The following is a 20,805-nucleotide window of genomic DNA, read 5'->3' as shown; positions in this document are numbered from 1 at the left end:
TTACCTTTAGGCAAATAATTTTGTACATACCCTAAACTTTGACAGGTCAATCCTTAAAGAGTTATGCAACTGGTCCAGTAGTTTTATGAATTTTTCCCTCTGTGCAAAGCAAACACAAAATAGGAGAATGGAAATCAATGATAATTCTAAATGTAGTCCTCACAACAAAATCTGTCTGAGTTAATGTCCCCATTTGATAGAAAGGAAGGTTCAAAGATGTCAGTGATTTCTCCAAGATCATAGAGCTGGTATGTGACATAGCAGTGATTCAAACTCAGGTCTCTGACACCAAATCCACACTCTTTCCTGTAAGTCACACTGCCTCTCTGTGATGAATGAGACAGTATCCAAAGAGCTGAGTCATGAAGAAAGAGTCCAGACAACTGAATTGCCACTGTACTCCTTCACAGCAGTATGAGTCAACAAGAGAATATAACCCACCCCTCTTCCCACCTCCACACACCACACCACCTCCCCAAAATTAAACTATAGTTATTTTAAACTTCTCCCACCTATGGAAGGGGGACTAGCTGCTCTTTGTGTCAAAAACAATTTCAAATGTATTTTCCTTTTGGTACCAGACTTCATAATTTGAAAGGATTGACTGCCTTTAAAGTATGTCTATGATTTAGGATTAAAAAATTATGAAATATCAGGTCAACAAAAATTACCGATGCCTCCCTCTGATGCTGTATCAGGGTTGGACTGATTTCTTCATAGAAGGATTTGAAGATGATAAAGGACAAGAATTAGAACGTTTTGCTAATAAGCATAAGGATATAGTTGTGTGGATTAAATAAGTTAATTAGATAAGGTAAAAAACCATCAAAGTCACACATGAAAACTTTACAATAGACAAAGCACCATTCTGAGTCTCTGATTCCTAAATAAAAATGAAAAAAAAAATAGGGGGATGGTAGTAAATGACAGTAAAGGTTCCTCCCTAGACGAATATTCTGTAAACACCAAATTACACTTTGGAATATATTAGCAAAAGTAGAAATTTTTCCTAGAAGTTTCACATACAAGTTGGATTTATGGGGTATATAACTCTTATCCCTTTAAGTCACTGATCTTGATGAAGTGAGTTGAATATTAACAGGAGTTGATAAATTGTTCCTAAGTTGAAACTTCAATTTTCTGAATAAACTGCCTTTTATCAGGTTTATATATCAGTGAACAAAGTTTGAGTATTGCCTCTGTGTTAATAACCCTTGTGGAGGCAATGAAAGAGCCTAAGAAATGACCCTTGCCTTCCAGAAGCTTGCTATCTTGTTAGGCAAGTAAGACTCTCCAGTAAAGCTGCCGGAAAATACAATGAATGTCTTAGAGTTTTCTTTCTTATTCTCTATCATACCTTCCTAGGGGAGGAGGTGACCTATGTTGCCCTTTATTAACCCCCATCCTCCATCAATGTGGGTCAGTGGATCTCAATCAAAATAGAAAAATAAGAGAGCTGCTACAATCATCGATTTAGGCCATAGTAGTTAATCATTCAACGACTGTAAAAATCAATGTGTTTGTGTCAGTCTCTGGATGCTTTATATGACATCTGTGATTGGTATGAATCATTAAGACAGCTGACATGACCCTAGTCAACCATGCTATGACCCAAATCACTGGCCCTGTTGTGTATACTGGGACCAACTGTTCTGGTTGTCTGCCCAATATCCCTTCTTCTCTTCCTAATAGAACCTCAAGAGTCAAATATGTCCTTTATGAAAAACCTACCCTCCCAGGCCTCTTTTACTCTAGCAATGGCCATGTAGCATGATTTTGGCCAATGAGATGTATACAGTTTATTAAAGGGGATGGAACCAGCCAGCATACTACCGATGAATTATTATTTAGAAAGATTCTAAAAGAATGCTCTGCAGAGTTGTTGTATTAGTATTTGCTATATAATTCTTTGTTAGGACTTTTTTTCCATTTGCCCTTTGTGTCTCTCTCCTTTTTCTCACCTTAAACTCAGATGAGATACTAGAAGGTCAAATAGTCATCCCGGGGCTATAAGATGAAAAGCTAAACAATTGGTAAGAATGATGAGGCAGGAAGCTAGGAGCCTCCACACCTCATCCTAACTCTGTTTGCCCACCCTTTCAAAAAATTACAGTCCTGAGCAGCTGTACTAGCCCTGAATTCCTTATTACCTTTGGACTTAGGTTACATGGGAAAGAATATTGAGTTAGGTTTGTTGAATTTATTTCATGCAGCTGAACAGAATTCTGACTGATACAGATCACACATTTAGTCTTCCAACCTAGATCTTCAGTGCCCAGCTGGAAAATTTACATTCCAGAAAAATAGAAAACTGTGGAGAAAACTGCCAGGCATGTTGTTGCTAAATCCCGAACAATATCAGATGACGTGAAATTAAAAGTGTGCTCCTGATAGAATTTTCACAGACATTTTGTAAACAGAAGGACAGCCTGAAATTTTGTTTCATTTACCATATTTCTATTTAACTTGAGTGAGATTGCCTTTGTGAGAGCAGAGGAGGCCTATCACCTACATGGTGTGATTTGAGGAATAAGAAAAGACTGCGATTAAAAAATGTTTCTCGAGGGACATGCCACAATATCTGAAACTGTCAAGTTATTCAGTTCTTTGCATTTGGTAAGGACTACATATGTCTGCTATTAGGGGCTAAATCTATAATATTAACATTAAGCATTATCTGTTATCAAGTATTTAGGTTTAATTAGTTGACAAGAATAACTCTAGACCAGGGGTCAGCAAACTGTCTGTAAAGAGCCAGATCGTAAATATTTTCAGTTCTGTGGTCTCTGTCACAACTATTAAACTCTGTCATTGTAGCACAAGAGCTTCTATAACCAATATATAAACAAACGAGCATGGTTGTTTTCCAATAAAATTTTGCTTACGGATACTGAAGCATGAATTTCATATAATTTTCATGTATCACCAATGACAATCTTTTGATTTTTAAAAACCATTTAAAAATGTAAAAGCCATTCTTAGCTCATGAGCTGTACAAAACCAGTTGGTGGGCCAGTTTTGACCCATGAGAAAAGGGGAGATTTTGAGTAGGGGGAGGCAGTTACTACCCCACAAGGACACTCTTAGCAAGTTTCCCTAGGACACTGGAAATTGTGGAAGGAAAAGCTCTTATAAAGAAGGTGTGTAAAAACCTCTGCATCATCTGCAGCTTCTCTCTCCCATTCCTTTGCTTCTCAGTATCTCACTCCAACAGCTGCAGTAGATTTAACCTGAAGCTAATGATGCTTAAGCTCTCGGGGTCCTTGTTTGATTCAGCTTCACTGGGAGGAGCCCTAGCTGCATGTGCAACCTGCTTTTAGGTTTTCATAAATTTACAAGAATAGGATAAAATTATTCTGACCTGGACCAGCAAATTATAAAGTTTTTTCCAGATCATATTGAAAGCAGTCATTCTTTAAGCAGAACAGAAACATTTCAAGTAGAATTAATGTGTAAGCTATTTAGATAAGTTTTTGATAATTTAATTAATGCTAATCATATGAACATACTGGAAATACATTTGCATTTCTTGTTGATTTGAGATTAATATTGATACCAATAGAGATACCATAAAATTATAAAATGCCACTGAAACAATGCTATCAGTGACACACTAATTAATAAATGACATAAATTCAAAGAGTATATAAGAAGTCACTTAATAGGCAAACTTGAAAAGCACTGAGATATTATAGTTCACTGAGCATGAAAGCCTAACGTTTCTCTCAGTCTGACTAAACTTTAGACAGGCTTCTTCTTGACACTAGGTCCTAACCTCCCTTTTTTATTTTTAGAGCATTTTCTTTTCTTTTTTTTTTTGCAAATTGTTTTAGACATCATGTTTTTGTTTTTATTTTATTTTTTGCATTTTCTATGATTGTAAGCATTTCCTGTCGTTTTATCAGAAAGTTCGGGTTTCCCAGGGATTTGGAAAAGGAACACATATGTTGGGGCATGGCTGTGTGATCAGGGGGAAGTGCTGATTTTTTAAAATTATTATATAAGTTTCAGGCAAACAGTATTATAATTTGACATCTGTATACACTAGAAAGCGATCACCACCACAAATCTAGTTCCCATCCATCACCGTATAGTTGAATCACTGTCTGATATACATTCTATCTCTCCCCTCTGCAACATTTCCTCTACAGAGTGACCTTTCTAAATCAGAAATTCTATCAGATTCTACACGATGCCTCAAGAATGAAGTCCAAACATCTGAGTGGGCATTAAAGGGCCTCAGCAATCTAATATCGATTCAGTAACACAATGTTCTCTTATATTTCCATCTTTTATTCTATCTGCCCTATACATTAGGCAGCCTACCTTACACACACTTTGAACTTAGTTTTGTATCTTTTCCTTGTCTTTATTTCGAAGACCTAAGGTAGTTTTCCTTCTACTTCTTGGACTTTGAAAAATACTACTCATTCCTAAAAGCACTGTTCCTTTTGGCCAGCTTTCATGAGCCTCTGAAAAGTATCCATCATTTTCTCCTCCTCAATCTCAAAGCAAATTTACAAGTATGAACTCCTTTGACACTTATCCCATTTGGGGAGTGATTTATGGTTACTGTTACACATGGTTAGGTGACTATCCCATTAGAGTATAAGACCCAGAGAACAGAGGTAAACATTTATCTTTCAGTCCCTCTACTACCTGCCATAGTGCCTTAAAGGAGGTATCACATAAATATGTCTTGAATGAACAAGCAACCAAATAAAAGAATACCTGTAATGAAAAGGAAATATTTATTAGCATATTTGTTTTTGCAGGGCACTGGCTATGTCAGAGCGTATCTATGCTCAAGAAAAAATTGAGCTAGATAAACATCAATTTTACTAATAATTTGCTATTTGTGTCTTAAGATAACTAACTAAATAAGTTTCCTAAAAACTTTTCTTCAAAGTTGAAAAACTGACCCCCACCTCATGGAGTTTTCTTCCTTTCCAACTCTTGCTCTACCCACGGTGTTTTCAACACACATGGAGATGTTTTATCCAATCAAGTTTTTTGATAATCTTGACTCCCAGAAATCTTTGCATTCAAGGGTGTGCAACAAAACCATCTCTCCAAAAGAAAAAAGCCTTGATTTTTAGCATTTGCCAGTTTTCATGATAAAAAATACTCTCAGTATTTCCAGTTTCAAGATGGCTGTACTCAACAACCAGCCTGCAATATTCCTAAAAAATCAGCAATCACTGCCTGTTAGCAGGTACAAACTAGCTCCAGTACACCACTGTTTTTACACTCAGTTTTCAACAACCTACTCCTAGAGATACATCTTGGACCTGAGGCTTCCCCCTTTGAAATCTTAACTACATGGATGATGTTCCTACCCAAATCCTTTATCTCTGTCTCTATCATGGTGCCACTTAGCAAACCTAGATCCCATGGTGAATCACTTCAACTTTCTTTTGATAGTGTCACCTATATGCTAATTCTCTAACCCTTCTATCATCTCTATTTTTTTTGTGTGTGGGAAATTTCAACCTTCTGCTATATGTTACTACATCAGAATCTGAGTGCTGAGAAATTCTGAGAAAAACTCACAGCCACATGAATTGTTGTAACAACAGATTTATGCTAGGAATTCCTCTTATGTGATCCTGAAGCATTTGTCTTTCTAGTCCCTTCCCTTTTTCCAGCCTCCTCTAGCTTGTGCATCTTTATCATAGCCCTTGTCTTATATATAAGAATTTCTTGTCCTGTAGACAATCATAGAGAAGATTAGGGAAATATAGTATGATTCCATCAACTTTTCATTCCTTTATCAGAAGATTAGCATTCTCTGCAGGGACTCACACACTATTTCCTCAAATTTCAGAATAGGAACTTGTCCTTTCTTATTCCAAAGAATGTCCCTCCTTCCATCCTCTTGACTACATTTACTTCTTTCTCCTCTGGGATGTTATTATATCACTTATTCTCCATCTGATAAATCTGTAACTTCATTCTTGCAGCTAGTTCCTGTCCTAACAATCTATTACATATGTTAAAATTTATCTTATTAAATAATAAAAGCTCCTACCCAACCACACAGTAAAAGTAACATCTCTTTTTTCATGGTAAAACCTGCTCACTCTTGACCAATCTCTCTCTTACCTTCTCATTCAAGTTGCTTAACGGGTTAGTCTCTATTTCATCACCCACTTTCCCTCTTTTATTCATTATTATAAAATACAAATACAATATAGAAAAATGTACAACTTTAGTATAAAGATGAATACAAAACAAAAACAAGAAAATATTAGCTGTAGTCCCACCAAGTGGCTAGACTATTGGCATTTTGGCACATTTTCTTTCAGGCTTGTTTCTAAACCCGTATATATACATATATATACATATATATATATATATATATATATATATATATATATATGTATATGTATATATATGTGTGTGTGTGTGTGTTCAATGTTGGAATTAGATTATATATAGATTTTTGTATGTATATATTTTCATTTGTCATTTTTTAATGGGCATTGCTCAATTATATACACTTTTCTTTAAAAGCTTGATTTTTTAATGACTGCATTATATTTTAGGGAATAAGTGAACCCTAATTGACACAGCTATTCATACATGCCATTCACTGAAGATCTCTATGAAATTAGGCTTTAACCTCAACTGCTTCACTTAGCAATGACCTCCTAATTGCCAAAGCCAACAGGCTCATTCCTTTCGCCATCTTACTTGAACTTTTTGCAACAGTTGACAATGCAATATACTCCTCTTTTCTTAAAATATTTTTACCTTATCTTTAATAACGTCAGATTTTTATCATCATTTTTACCCAATTTCTCTAATCATTTTCCTCAGCCGACCTTGCTTCTCTTTCATCTCCATACTCAATGGTTCTGTTCTTTTCACTTTATTCTTGAACATTTTTCATACAAAGCATGACTTTAAATAACATTTGCACACAAAAAGTTTGGATTGGAAAGAGTAATGATTTCCTTTTCTTAGATATTTGTTTGTTTTACAGTCCACATAGGTAAGAAAGCTTTTCCACTGGTTTATTTTTTGAGATTCAAAAATGTCTGGATTACACCTTTGGGAAAGATAAAAAGGGGCCTATATAATAGTGTTCCTGCCTGATTCACAAGTGACAGTATCAACTTCAGAAGTCAGGTAAATAAGAACTTCAGGCCAAGTGAAGGTGGGAAGTTTTATACTTATTATATTTGACTGAGCAAATAGCATTATTTTCAATAGGTAGAGAAAAATTTAGTCAAATTTACACATCAAATCACTAAGTTATCAAGATGTAGTTTGAAGGAAGATTTCTTTTTTGACCCTGTCCTACAATAAATTATTTGATTTACAAAGTGAACTTTGTTATAACTATGTTGCTACTGAAACACTGCAAAGTAGTGAAATCAATCTGGCTTCTCTTCTTTGGGTCAGCATGAAGTAAAGGAGCATGCTATCTCATTTTCCTCCAGGTAGCTTTTATGGAAATTAGTCGTATAAACACATCTTCTTTCTCAGAGGTAGAAAGGCTCAGTGTTCCACAAGGTTGGCTTATTCTCTACAGTATATCCAGGCAGAATATTAAAAGCAAAACAATTTTATGAGGTTTTCATAACAAAAACTGTTCTATGATCTGGTGATGGTCATAATAGTATTTTGTTGAGCTGACTAGGGAATTTTCTTTGGTCCCAGCTCTTACAAGAGCCAATCTATCTAACAAAAGTAGAGGACAGGCAGGAGAGATGAAATCCTCATACCTTATATTTATAGAGCACTTTCAACTATTACAAACTAGCTTATCTTTTACTTCATTTGATTTTCATCTTAAATTTGAGAAACATGTCAGAGCAATAATTTCTACCCTCAATGAACATATTGAGATATTGAGGCTTGAATGACTGAACTGACTTGTTAAATTTGAATACAAACTCAAACCCCATGACTCTTAACCCAAATAGTGTTCTCTTCTACCAGTATTTATTTTGATTGTCGTTAAATAACAATTACTTTTTCTTTTAATTCATTCCAACTCATCTCACATACTTCACATGTGTTTTCTTTTAAATGAAAAGGACAAGAAAAGAGTAAACATAGCAGCACATTTTTTTCCCTATTGGCTTTACACCCCTTTATTAGCTGGGTCTCATTTGTCTCTACTTTATAACACACACCTCAAAATTTGATTTCTAACAACATGATCAATAACACAAATCTATTCAGTGAACTGATTTGGAAGTGCAGTGAAAAGAGTAACGATGGTGTCATGGAAATCACCTTCCTACAATGGATCTTAGTTTCCTCCACAAACAAATGAGTACAGAACTACCTGTCTCACGGGGTTATTGAACAGAGCTACCACCTACCAACTGCCCTGGTGAAAACCTTGGGAATCTTTCCAGGCATCTTTCCCTTTCTCTCACTCTTCACATACCTAAAGACAGCAAGTGCTGTTGATTCTATGCCCTGAAAAGCTCTGGAATTTGTCCTTCCTACCCCATCTCCACTAATTCTCAGTTTAGATCTTCACCACTTTACTGGAATTACTGTTTATTTATATCCTATTTCTAGTCTTGTCAATTTCAATTTAATTATGCTTATGGAGAATGGGTTCCAGCACCAGGTACAACAGATAAATACTTGAGACTCCTTAGGATCCTGCATTTTTACTTTTCAGTGTGTTCTTGATGCATTTGATTGTCAGGTGGACAGTTTTAATTAGATACAGAGAGTTTTCTTGGCTTCTTTATACACCTAACACTTTTTTTTTACTTAGATGATATGCCTTTATCCATCAGTACCAGTAGAAACCAATAGGAAGTGCAAATGGAACCCAAAAGGCTCTAGAGAAGCCAACTGAGCTCACATTTACGAGGGAACGATATCGGCCATGGTTAATCCCAAATTTGCTTACATGGAGGATTTTCTATAAGTCCTAGTACTCTATCACAAAATGTATGTTTTCCTCCATTGGAAAAGCCATTCTAGATATGAAGATTTAATCTAATGAAGATACCTACTGACAGTCAAATAAAGGTATTTCACTGAACATGTTCCAAATAAACTTTAAGCTTTAGTCTATTACACTAAGAGATATTCCTTAAGATGTACATTCTGCAGTAAGATTCTAAGAATATCTGGAATCCAAAGCTCCTTGAAAATCTAAGTCCCATAAGTTATGAGGAATTTTCAAGTTCAAAAATTAATACTTACACCAAAGTTGGTAGCGGCAAATCGATCTGAGGCAGAAACCTGTACATTTGTTGAAACAGTTGTGTGAGCATAGAAAGCATTTATATTTGCCAGCAAGGTGCTCATTACAGCAGGGACACCGGGGCACATGTATTTAGAAGACAGACATGAAAAGTGCCTGCAAGACAAAAACATTAAGTGCTTTAAAAACAGAATCTAATTAATTCACATATCAGCGTATCCTCTAACATCAGCAATTAAGTAATTCCTCTACTCTATCTATGAAAAGGAGAGAAAACTCTTAAAATTACTAATTGAAAGAGAAAGCAATTTCAGCCTTTTAAAAACTTCTCATTCACAAATGTGAAGTGGCTTAATTAGAATGTGATTTGCCACAAGGATATGTGCATAATTTCTTTCAACTGGGAGAGTGTTGTGTGTACACACAAAAAGTGCAATTTCCAGTGGAATCTAACACTGTTGAAAAGCAATAATCCAGGAGTCTCCCTTTCTCTGGCAACTCTGTCCCCAATTACTTCAGTTCCTGAAATGTTGAATTGCAACCAGAATGTTCTTTCACACTTGTATTCCTCTCACACTGATAAGGTAAACAAGAGGCCCTCCTTTCATTGCACGCTGACTGAACAAGTCAACTTAACATCTGACCTGAGTCCAGTTTGTGAGCTTTTGTTATTAAGGAGTATCTTCTACAAGCAGTTTTGTTTATTGAGGTTTTGCTAAAGCCAGAGTTTAATTAAGCTAACAAATGAACAGTGAAGACAAACTGAATTATGCCAGCTTTATGCTTAAAGACGATTTCTTTTAAACCTTGAATAAAAGTATCATTTACAGACATCAGAAGCATCAAGTGTTCAATTCCATTACTTCTCTCAGGAAAATTTGTTTCATTTGAACTCTAACAAAAGACTTAAAAATTGAAAGCACAACTTGTGATAAAAGTGAAGAAAGAAGAAAGAAATTCTTTCTTTCTTCTTTTGGAAGAAAGAAATTTTCATTACCTAATCTGATCCTATTTTGCTCTCATATCTCAGTAATTTATCCAACACCAAGGCATCTCTGAATTTTGTATTATTGAACACAAACACAGAATGTACCCACATAAATAAATGCTCCAAGTGGCAGCTCAAAAGAAATGGATGGAGGTCCTGGAAATGTTGCATTTCTTAGACCTTAGCCAGGCCACTCATCTAACTTCGATAAGCTAATAAACGTAGGCTACATTTTTAAACATGGATCTTTGAGGATCGTGAACAGCAAAGTATGCCGTGAGAGTTACATGATCTGTGTAATGTAACCCTGGAATTAGATGATCACTGCTTTCTTCTTTTAGGTAAATGATGCATATTTTGACTTTATTATACACTACTTATAATTTATATCTATTACGAATATCACGTGATATAAATATATTAAAAATAGAAATTAAATAAAAACTAACATATGGTATCACATTTCTTTCTTTTTTCAAAACTGTCAAATAATTAGATTTGTTAGACCCAAGTCAGAGGTCAAGAGATATGGAATATGCAATGCCTAAATGGGATAATGTAGGAGATGGCAAAAGGGAAATATACATACCTAGGTGGGAACAAGAGATAGGCAATCACCAACTGTCAAAATAAACTGGTGAGGAACTCGAAGACCAGAAGTTTATTTTCCTCAGCATGCATTATCTATTTAAAGAGATTCTGGAGGTCACCAGAATGAATAATTTTGTTCTTGCTTTTAAACCAGAATTAGTATTTTCCTAATGCAGGTGTGTTACTTAGTCTTTACTGCTTGCAGCTCCCACCCTGTGATTTTTGTTGTCCGGTAAGAGCAGTAGCAACAGCTTAGCAGGTACTTTAAGTAGAACAATGGAGGAACATATGAATATTCTGCTTAAGGCGTTCACGGTGTGAATTTGATAAGTGAAATAGAAAGTTTTATTTTGAAGATGATGCAATTATAAGGCATCTTAGGGAAAAATGAGTGCTATATGGGAAGACCGGGGATATCAACAACAAAGCTTTGTCTATTTTATACTTTGACTTGATTCAGCCAATATCTTAATGATGAAAATGCCCTATGAAATTGTGGCTTTGCAATCCCAAAGCAATGTTTTATAACCAAAATGAGAGGTTTAACAAATAATTTATGTTAGATATGAAAATTTATGGGTAATATAGGCAAAAAGCTATGTAAATAAATGTAATTTAGAGTTTCTTAGTTTAATGAAATATTTGCTATGTGTTTATAATTTAATGTTAATACATATTATTCATAAACAATTAGAAAACAGGAAAATAAACTGCCATTCACACTGCTGTTCTCTAAAAAATAAATTCAATTTACAATCAAATAGTATAATTATAATACTTTCTCTTATCAGAATTGATGAAAAATAGAATTAGAATTGATTCTATTGTTTTTCTACTCTTTAACCTTTCATTCATTCATTTTTTTTTTTAATGTTAAAGGCATCTGGGCAAAGTATTCTCCCTTTAACAACTACACATTTACTATATTTCTGTGACTATTCTTCCTGATAGGGATCTTGAGTTGATTAAAACATGGTCCTGGTGTAAAAAATTAATGTATACCCTAATTGAGAGGCATGCACATTAAAACCTCATTTTGTTACACAAGAGAAAGTGCTGTTACAGAGGTATGTAAGGGTTTGGGTGGGCCATGGGATGGAGGAGTGAGGCCTGGAGGTGGATGGCAAAGGTCCAAAGGTTGTGTTGAGTCCACTAGTGGTGAACTTAGTATAGGAGAAGTCAGAGGGAAACATCTGAGTCAAGGTCTAGAGGATGAGTGATTACGTAATGGCCATGGAAGAGTGGAGAGTTTAGTGTCCCTAGAATTTAGTTTGATAGGTATTTACTGAACATGTCTGAAAGCCATGGGTATAGATACTGGGTATACAGTAATGAGTTCACTTACAGATTAGTGGGAGAATCAGTGACACAAGAAATGTAATACAATTTTGAGAAAGTTATGAGAAAGAAAAGCATAACAGTGCTATGAAACACCAAATTAGAGTGAGTGTATTGTACCTTGGTGGTGGTGGGGGGGCTGTCTAGGAAGACTTCTTGAAATGATGCTGGGCTAAGAGTTAATGTATGACTAAGAGATAGCCAGAGCGAGCACAGGGCTTGCTATTGCTGATAGATAAAGAATGTAATATTCCAAAGGAATGGAATAATTAAAACCAAGGCACAATGGAAAGAAACAAAATATTGTGTACAATGAACCCTAGCAATTTTAGGCTGGTGGAGCCCAAATTTCCAGGAGCACATTCTAGACCATTATATGACCAGAGGCAAAGCGAGGGGTATATACGATAGTCTTGTGCAATATGGTAAGTAAGTTGGACCTATTATACAGGTCAGAAGATTTTTTCAAACAAAACTCAAAATCTTACAGAGTCAATATAAATGAAAAATTACCTCCAACAATCTCTCATTGTTTACATGGGGTAGGAAGTGACATCATCAGAGTTAAGTTTAAAGTAGATTTGGTGGGAGAGGATTTTAGGAGGATGGCTTAAGGAAGGTGAGACTGAGAAAAGAGTCCAATTAGGAGGCTATAAAGGGAAGAGATGATGGGTGTCTGAACTAAGACAGTAGCTATAGAGATAGGGAGGAGGGAATATATTTTAAAAATATTAAGAGAGGAAAACTGTCAGGACTCAGTGCTTGATAAGGAGTGAAAGAGGAGAAAGAGAAGTGATGAAGTTCCAAGGCTTCGGTCTGGATGAATGGGTGAGGGGTGCTTCTGCCCAGTGAGCTGGGAACTAAAAAGGAGAAAAAGGGGTTGTAAGGTCGGGTCATGTGTCCAGTCGAGTTTGAGCTTAAGGTGCTTGTAGGATTTCCATAAAGTAATGTCCACCGGGTTACTGGAGACCTGGGCTGGACACTTAGATCTGGGGATCACTTCAAAACAATGAAAATGGGTAAGATCATCCAGGGGAATTATATAGAATGAAGAACAGTGTCAGGAAATGAAACCTGGGAAACACTGATATACAAGGGACTAGTGGAAGACCAATAAGTAAATTCTATGACTGGGATCAAACTTAAAATGATAGGGACTTCCCTGGTGGTGCAGTGATTAAGAATCTGACTGCCAATGCAGGGGACACAGGTTTGAGCCCTGGTCTGGGAAGATCCCACATGCTGTGGAACAACTAAGCCCGGGTGCCACAACTACCAAAGCTCACGCACCTAGAGCCCACGCTCTGCAACAAGAGAAGCCATTGTAATGAGAAGCCCGTGCACCACAACGAAGGGCAGCCCCCGCTCGCCGCAACTAGAGAGAGCCCATGCACAGCAACGAAGACCTAATGCAGCCAAAAATTAAATAAATAAATATATTTTTCCTTAAGTATGTCCTTTAAAAAAAAAAAAAGATAAGTAAAAGGAAAGCCAGGGCAATGGAATTAGGGAAAACATTGGAATGGGAGGTTTGAAGGGTGAAGGATGATTGATGCTGATAGGTACACTGAAAGAGTCTTATAAGAACATAACTATTGGACTTGACAAATAAACATCATTGTGACAGCAACAACATCGGTGTTAGTGGAGTAATAGGGGGTTGTACCGAGACGGAATAGGATGAAAAGTGAGAAGTAGCAGAAGATGACCAAGGAAAAATGGATCAAGGACAGATTTTGTTGGTCTTTAGCTAAGGAGTTTTGACTTTCTCATGTGAACTACACAGAGTTAGCTGAAATTCTCACAGAGGGAAGGGATACTGTCAGATGAATTTAGAAAGATGACTCTGAAATGGTGTAAAGATGGATTGAAATGAGTAGGTATTGGAAGCAGAAAAACAATGTAGGAGATGTAGAAGCAAAAAATGACATTTCTGCCCCACTTCCAATATAACTAAGTCCTTCACATACCACAGTCATAAGGAACAAAATATTTTCCACCTTGAGATAATCTGAAAATCACAGAATCACATTATTTCTGGTCTCCAAAATATAAAACCTCAAATATTTCTCTAAAACCTGAACTTCCTAACAAAACAGTTTTGAACTGGAGTTTAGCCATGCTATATCTGAAAATATATTAAATCTCATTATATGACCCCTGAAAGTATGAAAACTAGGTGGAAAGCTGCTGTTTCCACCAAGAACAGCATAAGAACACCATGTAAACTAGGTTGCCTTAGGAATGTTAATTTTTTTTTGGTTTGGTTTGGTTTTGCCAGTGCTTCTAAAGTCTCATTCCCTCTCTGTACTCGTAATTAAATATTTCTTTCCGTTTCTAATTTTTTTCTCCCTAAGGTCACAGAGCAGTGAGATGATTAAGGATTAGAGTTCAGGCAATGTAAGCTCAGAAGCACCTTTCTTAACCACCAGGGTGATCTTCTCTTAATTTATCCTCCTCCCTCTCTAACGTTGTGTATTACTTGTGTATGTATCTGTTTCTTCCAGAATGTGTTTAGTTCATACTTAATTGTCATCTAATCCAGCCCACATCTAGCATAGTGTTTTATTGTACACAGGAGTTGTCCCATAAGTATTTAATGAAAACAAGTGAAAGCAATATGAGTTAACGGTATTTATGTAGCATTAGTGTATAGGACATGCACTTGTTTACTTTGAGTATGACAGTTTATCACAACATCCAATTGCTTTGTGAACACTGGGCTGAAGTGCATAGCAGTTAATGCCATAATGATCACAACTTTGAAAGTGAATTGTATTCTGCTTATAATTGGTACACTGAGAGCAGTATTTTAAATTTTTCAGAGCATTAGGCATGCATTCATCTTAGAGACTGGATAGAAATATTGTACTTTCTGATTCAGATTTAACTGAGATGATTTCTGGGGTATGATGCGAGGTAGCCAGCTGTTCATGATCTACCCCTCTGAACCTCCCATGGAAATGGCCATGAAAACAAAAATAAATGATGTAAAGTCATAGCAGCACTGGAAATTAGGGGTACCAGTCAAAGATTTCCCTATATCTGGGAGGGACTTTGCCTAAGTTTAGGGCAGCTGGATAGACTGAGAGATATTCGGTGACTATCCAGTGTCTAAACTCCTAAAATATTCACCTGACTAGAGAAGAAATGGGAAGATATTTCTGGGAACCATACACTGTACACCCCCATATCAGAAATGTGAGGTCTAGGCGGCTGGCCAGCAAGGCTGTTGATCACTTTCCTATTCCATGGTAATGGCTTCCAGATGCAATAAAGCTCTCTCGTGTTTCCCACACCTTTTCACTTTATATCCATTAAAGAGTACACAACTCCCAAGACTGCAATACAGCCTGTGCAATAGGGAATGGGCAACGGGATTAGAAGATAGTTAGAAGAAACGGTTGGAAGAACACCGGGAATAGTATACCATGGGGATTATCTATAACCTTTTATGTTCTGCTCTAGCAAGACAAGAATTCCCAAGTTGTTTACATTATCCAGGAAAAGAAATCTAGCTCTCAAACTTAAAGAGCCCACCAATAGGAGCAGGTAAATATCTTTGCCCAATCTAAAAGCAAATTGCATTTGAATAAAGTCATGGCACAGAGGGAACATTTTTAGAGGCTCACCTGCCATTATAAGATCTGCAGGTGAGTACTGGTAACGCCCTGGTGGTCTACAAATACTGATTCAAAGGACCCTGTAAGTTACCAAACAAGCAGGATGCAAACATCTTTGTACATTATTATCTCAACATGCATACAAGCGCTTGTGTGTGCATGGACACACACACACTTATACAGCAAAAATAACCAAATAAAATGGTCACAGTGTTATCTCTGGGTGGAGCTACAAATATTTTTTATTTAAAAAATATATCCTGTATTTTTAAAAGTAATTTACCATTAGCATGTTTTATTACCCTAATCAGAAAAATATTTTAGTTATATATATATTTATAGTTTGTAAATGTTAATTCAACTTTTGCTCTATTGTTGATTTTACAAGTCTCTTTGTAACTTTTAGCACCAATAAGAAACAAAGTAATACAACTCCTTTTAAAATTTTTGTTTGACTAAAGTAAAAATTTCTTTATACTTTTCTTTTCTAAAAAAGCCACAAAACCTTTAAAGTATATAATGTAAAAAGCCTATATTATTCTTTACAGTATAATTAAATAAGATTTTTGTGAAGTTAAACAATCACCCATAAAATAATTTTTCTTTCAAAATTTACCATACACCTAACTAATTTCTGATGAATGAGTAAATGCAAAAAATGCCATAAAATTACTATGCAATGGATGCCAGTTTTAGTACACTAAATAAAATAAATCAAGAATTTTAAAGATATTAATGAAATGATCTTGGATCATAACTTCCTAATGCAAAATATAGGGCTGACAATGGGGAAGATATGAAAAATCAAAGGACAATGAGAAAAACCCAATATTTCACTTAATAATACTGTTCTTCCCATTAGATTTTTACATCAGCTTCAATATCAAATTATCATTACTACGGTGTTTTTCTTGTCAGATTAAAACTGTAAACAACAAAAATTCTGTTGTTTGTTAAAAGGAAAATAGATCAAATTCATAAATATGAACCTCCTAAATTTGGTCAGAACTTAGTTGAACATGTCTCAATATACCTAAAGATTAAAGACACAATACTCAGGAAGTAGTTGTCACATTTTAGAACTTATATTAAAATGTTCTTCATAGAATTAGTGACTCAGGAGGTAAACAATCAGTTGGAATACCAAGATTAAAATTTTAAGCACTTGATATTAACTAAACAAATAAAACACAAACTCAGAAATAGAATTTTCAGGTCACTGTAAGAAGTGTAATCTTTTACCTGGTTGGTAAAAATTATCTGTCTTTTTTAGAAACTGTAACCAGGAGCTGGGTAAGTTAAGGACAGTAGCTGTTGTTACCAAACCAATAATTTATATTGAACTTGCCTTCCCAAGTGCACTTTTAACCCTAAATGATAAATGATTAGGCAGCCAATATAATATAGGTAGTTGTGATACCAAGCAGGGCCCTGTGGGTCTCCTGGGCACAAAAGTCTTTCTATGTCCCTCCATTTCTTTGATTACAGGAAACAGGCTTCCTTCAGCCTCCATGACCCTCCCTGATTCCAAGGGGCAGATTTAAGCAGCTGTTAATTAGGGAAGGGAGGGGAGGCAAGGCAAGGGAGAGACAAACAGTCAAGAGAAACAATAGTGCAGCCTTGGGGCAGGGTCCCAGTTCCCCAACAAGAGATACACACAAAATATCTTTGAGCTGTTTTGCAGATACTGAAACCCCCACCAGGTGGGAGAAGTTATCCATTAAGGATGGTGTGCTGCCCACAAGCACAGAGACCCCAGACCAGTTGGAACCAGAAGGTTGATGATGCTGACTCCCACTTACCTCACCACCAACCCATCAGAAGAATGTCCACGCCCTCTTTGAACCATTACTATAAAACTCCTCACTACCCTCTTCAAGTTGGGACACAGTTTTGAGGGCATTAGCCTGCTGTGGCCCCCTTTGCCTGGCAAAGCAGTACAGCTATTCTTTTCAGCTTCACTCAAAACTCTGTCTCCAAGATTTAATTTGGTGTCAGGGTCCAGAGGCCCAATTCAGCTTCAGTAGTATGCATCAAAGTACACATTTCTTAGATGAGTGAAGGACAGAAAGAAAAAAGAGACAAATTTCAAAGAAGTAAAGATATTCATTAGGGTTAGTGGCTACATTTCCTAGAAATCTTGCAGAAATAATCACCAAAAAGCTTTTTTTTTGGTATGTGGAGGGGAGTGGGGGTGGGTAGGGAGGGATTATTGGTGGTCAATTTAGAGTTATAGGTACCATGGCATAGAGCTGATTCATTCTAGTCTTTGCCCTGTTCTGTGGCCTTAGAAAAGTAACTTTATCACTCTTAGATTCAATTTCTCCATCTGTAAAATCAAAGAGCTATTAAAGATTGTAAGGGTTAGATCTTCTAACATGCTATGAATCTCTGAATACAGGTAACACATCTGGCCTACACATACACATTACTTTTCCTACCAACAACCTTTGGTTCATTGGATCCAATGGTTAGTTGGGATGACCAGGAAGCAGGGGACAGGGGAGTCATCCTTTGCTCTTTGAGAGTTTTCAGCTAACAGACTTCTACATGATCTTCACTTTGGCAGTATTTGCCTCTGAGTTTATGTGTGCCCATTCTTTATGCAAGATTATTGTCAAGGAAAACTTACTTGCTTCTAACCGTACCTTGAAAATCATTTCCTTTTAAGGCTGCAGTTCTAATACTACTTAAATTATTCCCAGGGTGGGAGGGGAAAGGGGAACAGGATTAAAAGTACAATTAGCAATTTAAAATGACTGAGTATATCCCTGCAGCAAACCATTCCCTCAAAAAGCACACCTTCAAATAAAATAGGTCAAACAGTACTACTGAATAATCTCTCAAAATGTTTAACATTTCCCCAAAAAGACATGATTAAAAAACAGTGGATTAATAATGTTAAAATCACTTGACTTTGTTTTTGCCAGAAAATGGGGTTAGTGTTAAACCAATTTAACAAAAGGAATTTCAATGCCATGGGAAAATTAGAGTCATAAAATCCAGAAAGATGCTTAAATTGCCAAAAATGAGATAGTTACTGGCATGTTTTCAGCTGAAGCAACTGCTACATTATCAACTATTCATTCTCAAAATACTATTGACAAAATATTAGGAAATTATTTGTATTTCAGATAACAAATCTGGATTCAGCTCACTTGCTATTGTCTTATATTTTGTTTTCATCAAAACAATCATCTAACTTGTCTGCCTTTCCATGGACAAGTCTGCCTAATCACACCCATCTTGTGGTTTCAAAGGATGGAAAACGCCTTTGATTCAAAAGATTTAAAAATCAGTTATTATGAAAATAGGAACAGAATGATTGGAAAGAAGCACTAAAATGCAAACAATGATTCTTAGATCCTTAGAAGAGATTTCAGAGAAACAATATAAGGTGAAAGGAAAGACTATCTGTATTCCTAATGTTAGAAATACACTAAAATAATATTTATCACATTTGCTCTTGAAAATTCAGATTAGCATGCATTTCAGTGATTTTATTCATTGTTGTCACTAAACAGGGGCTAAAATATTTAAAGATCACTTCTCTGGCCAAAAGCATCATAGCTTTACACAGATGCTATGGATTGCTCAAACTCAATTATGGAGGTTTTGAGTATCAGGGCACTGGTGAGGGACAGGAAATTAATGAAATAAGTAGGGTTTAGAGAAATGATGGAAGTCGAAGAGCAACTAAGGATGGGACCCTCAGGCTGCCTATCAGCTTTCTCTGAAAGCCCTCCTCAACTGTGCCTGGATTGGCCCCTCCATGTCTACACCCTTACAGCACCCATGCATGCCCCCATTATACTGTCTTCTTATTATGCAATTTATTGGTTCAGCCGCCAAAAAGGTTCGTTCGAGTTTTTCTGTAACATCTTACAGAAAAATCTGAATGAATTTTTTGGCCAACCTAATATCCTTCCTCTTCTCCTCAGATTAGGAGCTCACTGGGGACAAGAGCTTCTTTTATTGCCATATCCGCAATGTGTTGTGTAAGTCCTCGTGCTTATATCCTCAGACAGTGTCTATCAAATAAATGAATTACATCTTCTGGAATCTGGGGTCCATAAGAGCCTGGAACTTAACTTCTTGCTTGTTGATGTACTCTCGGTGCCTTTAAAACTTCCTGGCATATGGTAGGCACTCGATAAATATTTCTTAAAGGAATCAATAATTCAATTAAGCAACACCCTCCTTAGAAAGCAGGCTCATAGGAGACCTTCAAGATGGCAGAGGACTAAGACGTGAAGATCATCTTCCTCCCCACAAATACATCAGAAATACATCTACATGTGGAACAACTCCTACAGAACACCTACTGAACGCTGGCAGAAGACCTCAGACTTCCCAAAAGGCAAGAAACTCCCCATGTACCTGGGTAGGGCAAAAGAAAAAACAGAGACAAAAGAATAGGGACAGGACCTGCACCTCTGGGCCGGAGCTGTGAAGGAGGACAAGTTTCCACATACTAGGAAGCTCCTTCACTGGCAGAGGTAGGGGGTCGTCGGGGGGAAGCTTTGGAGCCATGGAGGAGAATGCAGCAATAGGGCCTCAGAGGGCAAAGTGGAGAGATTCCCGCACAGGGGATAGGTTCTAACCAGCAGTCACCAGCCTGAGAGGCTTGTCTGCTCACCCACCAGGACAGGTGGGGGCTGGGAGCTGAGGCTCGGGCTTCGGAGGTCAGATCCCAGGGAGACGACTGAGGTTGGCTGTGTAAACACAGCCTGAAGGGGGCTAGTGTGCCACAGCTAGCCGGGAGGGAGTCTGGGAAAAAGTCTGGAACTGCCTAAGAGGCAAGAGACCATGGTTTCAGGGTGTGCGAGGAGAGGGGATTCAGAGCACTGCCTAAACAAGCTCCAGAGATGGGCGTGACCTGCGGCTATTAGCACAGACACCAGAGATGGGCATGAAATGCTAAGGCTGCTGCTGCAGCCACCAAGAAGCCTGTGTGAAAGCACTGGTCACTATCCATACCTCCCCTCCCAGGAGCCTGTGCAGCCCACCACTGCCAGGGTCCCGTGATCCAGGGACAACTTCCCTGGGAGAACACACGGCGCACCTCAGGCTGGTGC

The 20,805-nt window shown here is 37.0% G+C and overlaps 1 protein-coding gene across 1 annotated transcript in view; it reads right to left on the bottom strand.

The window, feature by feature from the left end:
* The window catches only part of UNC13C (unc-13 homolog C), a gene marked incomplete at its 3' end in the record, with an annotated part of 622,886 nt that overhangs the window by 283,553 nt on the left and 318,528 nt on the right, over window positions 1–20,805 (bottom strand). Inside the window, exons 14-15 of the mRNA XM_082618350.1 lie at window positions 9,187–9,343; window positions 31–99 (exon numbers count right to left, since the gene is read on the bottom strand). Coding sequence (XP_082474476.1) covers window positions 31–99; window positions 9,187–9,343 — 226 coding nt within the window. The remainder of the gene's footprint in view (window positions 1–30; window positions 100–9,186; window positions 9,344–20,805) is intronic.

This window comes from Mesoplodon mirus, assembly GCF_964341445.2.
Source record: "Mesoplodon mirus genome assembly, chromosome: 4".
Lineage (NCBI taxonomy): Eukaryota > Metazoa > Chordata > Mammalia > Artiodactyla > Ziphiidae > Mesoplodon > Mesoplodon mirus.
This window is presented reverse-complemented; position numbering and strand designations above follow the sequence as displayed.